Below are 8165 nucleotides of genomic sequence, written 5' to 3'. Positions count from 1 at the left end.
AATGGTTTGTCCAGGTGCAAAGTTACAATTTCTTTTCTGCATTGGACCCTCAGAATCAGTTAATTTATGTTGGGAATTTAATAAAATGCCTCCAACTCTCATAAAAGACACTCCATGAGGTAACTGTATAGAATGTCTCCAATCCTCAAACCAGTCTATTAAATGTTAAACACCGTAATATAGTTCAGGTTTCACCAGAAAGAAAAAGTACACATTTTAACAAGAAAAATTGAGATGGTTACAAAGGTTGGGAGGGCCTGCTGGGACCTGTAGTTCTTCAACAGTTATAGAGACCTGGGATGACTACAATACAGTACCTCTTCTATTTAAATTAGGATGAGGTGGATGTTAATAAACATCACTACTATATAAGCCCAGGTCTGTGCACTATTTCTGTCCATAATAAAAAAAAATACCAAGTAAGATTATTTAACCTTCCATTATAAGCAGATGATAAATGAAATCACAAGACTGACACACTCAGTCTTAAAGTTTATTTTCTGTCCCTCACTTCTGTGCAAAGACCCCAGACCCCTTGTTAATGATGCATCTCTAAATCTTAGACCTGGCTGATACTGTACTGACAGTGACACTGCAGCATAGGCAATGAGTAAAGTACAGTATCTTGTCATACAAAAACTGTGATATATTCATAGGAGTATAACAAAGTGTTGTAAGTCCAATGCATATTGCAACCAATCGCTTGGGCTGAAGTGCCCTAAGAAGGGAGTGATATAGAGGCAGCAGCCTTTTCCATACCCCTCCTCCCCTCCACATCAGTCTTTGTCAGCTCTCAGCAACACATCCTGATAACTAGCTCCTATCACACAGAGAGCAGAGGATGGCAGTGCTGGGGGCTGCTACGTACATCAACACTGTTCAGCCAGGGTCTTCTTCATGCAATGCAAAACTTGGATATATGAGGAGCAGGCTAGAACTCTAGGGGGTCCAGCCGTCAGTTTGCATCCAGCATTGCATCTGCCTCTATACTCCAGTCTGTCATTGCTTTGCTGCATGTTGCTGTAGAGAACATACTTTAAGGATTTTCGGTAAAGCTGCTGCTTGGGGGGAGGGTGGAGATGAGCAGAGCAAGCAGCAGATACTTCTTCTTCTTCTTCTTCATCTCAGCAGCATGAGAGGAGGAGCTGGTCCCTTCTGCAAAGTGAGGAAGGTGGACGTGTCTGTGGAGCTCTAAGGAGACACAGTGAGGCTGGGCGTTAGCTCTTGTGCCACCTGGGAGGGTGCTATGAGTGGAGTCTCTGGGGATCTCTGTGGAGCCCAGTTCCTTGTGAGATCTGGGTGGTAGGTGTGAAACGATCAGTTGGGTGCTAGGGTCCAATGGGGGTGTGAGCTCAGGGGAGGGATGAGGGGTGTGTACATTTCGGGGAGTTACCTTTTTTAGAGTTGCAGTAATCAGGGTGTGAGATAGAGGGAGTGTGGTGAGTCAGGTGTGAGAAGCCCACTTGGGTGTGAGCTATGTGGAGTCAATGGTGAATGATCTAGTTGCGTGCGCTTTCAGGACCTCTAGAGTGAAGACTTCAGCTGGGTGGGTTCTCAGTGGAGTCCACAGTGATAACCTCCGCTGGATATGATCTCTGGCGAGTCAGCTGGGAGGAATCCACTTGTGCGCGATCTTCTGGGAGTTCGCTGCTTGTGAGCTGTGCGCAAAGGAAGCGCAGTAACGCCAGTGGGCGAGCAGATCGGAGGCTGAGTGCCCTCTCTGCCATCCTGGGTGGGGAGGGCTAGAGAGAGACCTAGCAGGGCAGCGAGCTCCTGGGTTCACAAGGATGGTGGTAGGAAATGCCTGGAGACAGGGAGCAGGAGATCTGTATGAAAGCACTGACACTGGTGGCGGATCTGTGCTATAGTGGCATTGTGGAGAACGAGAACTGCCTGGACTTCATTTACTATCAGAGGGAAAGAGCCAGACCTCGCCTCCCAGACTCAGGTAAAGTTCCACAAGTGTCACTGATCCCTGCACACATCATGTCACACTTCCCGTCTGCTTCCAGTCTCCCCCGCACTCTAATGATACTATGAAGCAGGTGTAGGCTACGGGTGGCCCCCAGCAGTTCTGCAACTGCAGTCAGAGCCTGGCAGGGAAAGCTGGAACTTGTAGTGACTCATGGTGAGCCGCAGCGACCTGTCCCTTCTGTAGAATCTCTGTATATAGTAGCTCTTGATGTGGAATATCAGTAACACTCCCCTCCTGGTGAATGGTGATGCTCACTAGTGTACTTTTTAATGTTTACAATGCAGAATATTGTGTCTCATTTATTGTATGATCTATTAGTATATTTTAGGCCAGCCGTGTGTGTGTGTGTACAGCATACACACACACACACACACACACACACACACACACACACACACACACACACACACACACACACACACACACACACACTATGTGTATGTGTGTGTATATATATATATATATATATACACACATACACACACACACATACATATTATTACACTATTTGTTTTAGCAATTTTAACACCTGGTAAACACTCTTTAATGCTGACAGTCCTAAATATAATGTAAGCGAATAGACCTGTCCTTGCATACTTTGTAATGAATCAATTTAAGTTATCCTTACTAGTTACAATATAATGTACTGTTCTGTGGCAGTGGTTCTTAAACTCTGTCCTCATGGCAAACTAACAGTACAGGTTTAGAGATATCCATGCTTAAGCACAGGTGATCTAATTAGTACCTCATCCATCTGTGCTCAAGCAGGGATATCCTTAAAACCTGGACTGTTAGTGCTTCTTGTGGACTGAGTTTGGGAAACCCTGTTCTATGGGAACCTTCATTAACTTTATTGTACCCTGTGCTTCATTACTGCTGTGAGACCATGCCTCGAATGCTTTGCTAAAAGAGAGCGCCAAGCACAAGGATTTATCCAACACTTCTGTCAGGTGCTTGTATTACCAAGCCCATTTGTACCAACCCTTTGCCTGAAAAGAAGTTAGTTTATAACCGTGCCCTGCCATCTGAGACGTCATGGTATGTGCATTAACTAATTGTTTGTGTTTCTGGATAATCCTGGCATATTTGAAATGAGAAAAAAAATCCTTTCTACAAATCTGTGGGTTTGAGCTCTGTGGTGTAGAGATCCAAATGAATTCAAATGACACATAGAACATAGTGTGTTTGCATTGGAACAATGCTTTATTTTCCAACCCAGGAGCAATTAAGTATGATTACTATTAGAGCTCTGACTAATTACTTTTGACTATTAAAAAAAAAAAAGACTGGTAGAATTGATTTGTCTTAATGGACTGATCTCCAGATGCAGCAGAATTTATTGTAGCAAGTAGTCATACAGAAAAAAACTTTATCAGTTAACTTAAACATCCCTTGGTGTTAAACACTGAGGTAATCACAGAGATCTCATGACATAGCACAGATTCTCCATTTAATCCATAGCTATTATGCACAGTTCTCTGGAATGGAATCTGTGGGTACTGAGGATGCGTTATCTTATGGGTCAGTGGTATTATGATACTTATGTGCACAGTCAATCAAGCTGCTTTTACCGCTAGGATCAATAAGCCCCATGTTTTTCCACAACTGAAACTGTGATCACTGCACAGAACACCAATCTGCTTGCACCTGAATGTGCAGACAACCAAACATATATTGGTTGAACAGACTGAAGTGTCTGTGGAAAGACCATGGGGAGATTTATCAAAGCTTAAGAGAGATAAAGTAGAGAGGGATAATGTACCAACCAATCAGCTCTTAAATGTCATTTTTAAAACACAGCCTGTAAAATAATGTTAGAAGCTGATTGATTAGTACTTTATCTCTCTCCACTTTCACCAAGCTTTGATAAATCCCCCCCAAAGTGTAACTTGGCACCTCGTATCTGTCTTGTCTTTGGAGTAAAACCTCTTGGGAGAAGAGACTGCGTTCTTCATGTATGTTCACTTCATTTCTTGTATTTGGTTAAGATCAAATAGATTCTGAATGTTATTGCAATACCTAGCAGTCCCTAGTAAATGAGTACCCCTACATTGTCGTATACAGTACTATCCCTGGAGAATCAGCGGCAGCAGTGTGACTACATTTATCATGAACACGAAGTTCGAATTTCGAGAGACTCTAACATCAACTTTGTGTACAATTTGGAATACATATATACATTTGTCAACAGTCAAAATGCTGACAGCATTATGTCGACGGGAAAAAGCCGACATGTTTCTAATGCTTTATCAAGAATTTTCACCATGTCTGCAATATAACTTAAATATGAATTGTAAGGCATCATGTTTAAAGTTATAAGGTCAACACGGTTAACATGTTTTTAATAACTTTACAACCATGTCGGCATTCATCTGTTGACATTGGGCCTTACTCAGGTTTGTCAGCAAACCAAGAAAGTTAGCAATTGGGCAAAACCATGTTGCACTGCAGGTGGGGCAGATGTAACATGTGCAGAGAGAGTTAGATTTGTGTGGGGTGTGTTAAAACTGAAATCTAAATTGCAGTGTAGAAATTAAGCAGCCAGTATTTACCCTGCACAGAAATAATATAACCCACCTCAATGTAACTGTCTCTGCACATGTTACATCTGCCCCCCCTGTAGTGCAGCAAGGTTTTGCCCAATTGCTAACTTTTTTGGTTTGCTAACAAGCCTGAATAACACCAATAGTGCTGTCAACATTTTGACTGTACACAACATTCCTTTCACCCAAATGACTACTTTCTGTATAATGGCCCTCATTCCGAGTTGTTCGCTCGCAAGCAGATTTTAGCAGATTTGCTCATGCTAAGCCGCCGCCTACTGGGAGTGAATGTTAGCATCTTAAAATTGTGAACGATGTATTCGCAATATTGCGATTACACACCTCGTAGCAGTTTCTGAGTAGCTTCAGACTTACTCGGCATCTGCGATCAGTTCAGTGCTTGTCTTTCCTGGTTTGACGTCACAAACACACCCAGCGTTCGCCCAGACACTCCTCCGTTTCTCCGGCCACTCCTGCGTTTTTTCCGGAAACGGTAGCGTTTTTTCCCACACGCCCATAAAACGGCCTGTTTCCGCCCAGTAACACCCATTTCCTGTCAATCACATTACGATCGCCAGACCGATGAAAAAGCCGTGAGTAAAAATCCTAACTGCATAGCAAATTTACTTGGCGCAGTCGCAGTGCGGACATTGCGCATGCGCATTAAGCGGAAAATCGCTGCGATGCGAAGATTTTTACCGAGCGAACAACTCGGAATGAGGGCCAATGTGCATGCATGTTTATAAGCTGGATAAGCAGCGTTTGTAGATACATTTCATTCAAAAGTTTAAAGTTGTTGTTTTATTGTGAGAACAAATATCAGTAGATGTTATAGCTGCAGTTGCTGTCTCTGGAGATTTGCTCCATTGGGGCCTATTCATTTACAAAAGAAAAGTCATATTTTTACTGGAGATAAGAATTTTCCTTATGTATCAAAATGTCAGAGCCATGTAATGGCCAGCGATATCTACTGCCACAGCAGAGATTTGCCTGGATTGTTTGGCGAAAGCTTCCTCATCCAAAGCATATTGTATAGAAACATAGAAACATAGAATTTGACGGCAGGTAAAAACCATTTGACCACTAGTCTGCCCCACTTTTTTTTTAATCATATTTTTATCTCAAACCTTATTTGATTCTTATTTCTTTGTAAGGATAGCATTATGTCTGTCCCATGCATGTTTAAATTGTTCTACTGTGTTAGCTGTCATTCTGACCCGTTCGCACGCAGCGGTTCATCGCTGCGGTGCGAATAGGTCAGAAAGGCCCATGCATGGCGGACACATTGCGCACGCATGTCATTACCCGGTGACGGCATCGCCAGCGGAAAAAGTGATCGCAGAGGCGATTGCAAGAAGACTGACAGGCGGGAAGCGTTTCCGGGGCGTCAACTGACCATTTTCCAGGCGTGGTGAGGCGAATGCAGGCGTGTCCAGGCGTTTGGAGAGCGGATGTCTGACATCAATTCCGGGACCTTCGTCGCTGGATCCGTCGCACAGGGTAAGTAGGTCTGACCCTGGTCTTGTTTTGCAGGAAACTTTTTTAGCATAGCAAGGCTGCACAAGCGAACGCAGCCCTGCTAAGCTAAAATACACTCCCCAATAGGCGGCGTCTAGTTCATCGCACGGGCAGCAAATAGTTGCTACGTGCGGTCAACTCGGAATGACCCCTTCTGATGGGAGGCTATTCCACTTGTCCACTACCCTTTCTGTGAAGTAATTTTTCCTGAAATTTCCGCTGAATAGGCTGGGCTGTTTCCCAGCATGAGAGCGGGACCACTTGATGTTGTCTTCCCAGTTATAGTGTGACCATCCCAACCTGCCATAACCTGATGCTAGTGGTGATATTTGCCAAGGACCCCATGCCCTACACCCCACTGCTGTGGCAGCAATCAGCCCAGTCTATAAGTGCTGGTATTTTAATCTTTTTTTAAATATTGATTTGTGCTGATGGTTATCTTCATAAGTGCTTACAGTACAGTATATTGTGCCAGGGGTCAGGGACCTGCAACAGGTACACGTCCTGCCAGGCATATCTACAGGTGATTCTACCACTAAACAGGGCCATCTTAATGTATAGGCACACTAGGCAGCTGCCCAGGGCTCCATGATTTTAGGGGCGGACTGGGGGGCATCTGCTTCCCAGGCTGGTGCCTTTGGAACTACTTGGGAGGCAGGAAGAGAATGCTGCCCAGCAACTGTGATTGTGAATTACACACACACAAAATCTCTACCTGCCTCCCAGCATGTAGCTGGTCAGTGAATGGCTGCCAGCATGCTGATTGGTGGATGGCTTGAACTACTCACCAATCAAAGTGCTGATAGCCAGTCACTGTATGGAAGCCTGTGGAGAGACAGCGTGGGACCTCAGGAAGGGCAAGTTATGGTTTTTATTTTTATTTATTCCCATGAATGGGTGGATAGTGGCCCCAGTAGATTGCTTTGCCCATGGCTTACAATACTGTTAAGATGGCCCTGCCTCTCATGCTGCCACAGGTTTGATAACACACCCTTATTGCACTTGCCCAGGTAGACCTGTGTATCCAAGTCTATTAGGCATATTTATTAAACTCATTTTATAGGTACCCACCCAAAAAAATGGGATACCCGCAAAATGTAAGCATCCCCAAGATGTATGATGGGGATTCCATGTATCTGCTGCAGTGGAAACGGGGGTCCAACTAGAAAAGCTACCCCCATAGGTTTCTGTGGGAGCTGGTATATTGTGCGATTGATTATGCCTGGAATGCAAAACCACAGAAGCTAATTCCAGTGAATCACACAGCAAAAGTTACAGTGATCGCATCAGCAATGACTTCACTTTACACATGTCAGGGAAGCGCTCCTACTGCATCTATGCTGCTGTCCCTGGATGTTTTCACTTAGTACACCCAGGTGGTACATCATTTCTTATTGCAGCGATAAGAAATTATAATTATCAGGTCCCGATAATTAATACATTTGCCCCTTCATGAGCTCCTTTGTATATTGCTGGATTGAACTCTTGCTCATGCATAAACGATATATTTTTTCTTTCCTTGGAGAATAAACAAAATCTTCCACTTCTCCTTCAAGTCCGTGATGAAAGCTGCTAGGTTTGCCCTCATGCTATGTTGCTTGGACTCCTGCAGCCTCCTCCTGCTAGCTGACCTATCTACTTCCCACCTTTCATCTTTTCAGTCTATTCTCCATTGTGCTGGAAGTATTGCAGCCTCCTCACCCAGAATGATTCCCCCTCATTCTCTAATCCAGTCTCTCTTGTGGTCTATCAGCCATTTTCACCTGGAATGCTCCTCCTTATATTTCACCTTACTCCTGTTATATCCCTGGATGGATTGTACCTGTCAATGTTGCCCATACCATTGCCATCCTTCACCAGACTGCAGCAGTAGAGGCAACTTCTGGGTAGCTCTGTGGTGGCTCTACAGGCCAAATGCAGGTGCCACGGGGCAGTAATGGTGCTGCCTCTAGGCCATGGGCACAGCTACGTTCATCCACCACTAGTGACGGCCCTCCTTCACAGCACACTATAAACACATTCACAGTTACAGGTAGTGTGAGAAGTATGTATTAACGGTGTCAAAAACGTTCAGAGAAGAATGTTTTTCAGTATTGTCCGACAGTTGCAATAAAAACTCTTATTTAGAA

The 8165-nt window shown here is 44.2% G+C and overlaps 1 protein-coding gene across 1 annotated transcript in view; it reads left to right on the top strand.

Moving 5' to 3' along the window:
• Window positions 1–797: 797 nt before the first annotated feature.
• Window positions 798–8165, top strand: part of SYT9 (synaptotagmin 9) — a 281737-nt gene continuing 274369 nt past the window's right edge. Inside the window, exon 1 of the mRNA XM_063944510.1 lies at window positions 798–1948. Within this exon, the coding sequence (XP_063800580.1) occupies window positions 1801–1948 (148 nt within the window). The 5' untranslated portion in view covers window positions 798–1800. The remainder of the gene's footprint in view (window positions 1949–8165) is intronic.

This window comes from Pseudophryne corroboree, chromosome 11 (assembly GCF_028390025.1).
Source record: "Pseudophryne corroboree isolate aPseCor3 chromosome 11, aPseCor3.hap2, whole genome shotgun sequence".
Taxonomy (NCBI): domain Eukaryota; kingdom Metazoa; phylum Chordata; class Amphibia; order Anura; family Myobatrachidae; genus Pseudophryne; species Pseudophryne corroboree.
The sequence above is the reverse complement of the archived record's forward strand: the minus strand, read 5'-3'. Positions and strand labels throughout refer to the sequence as shown.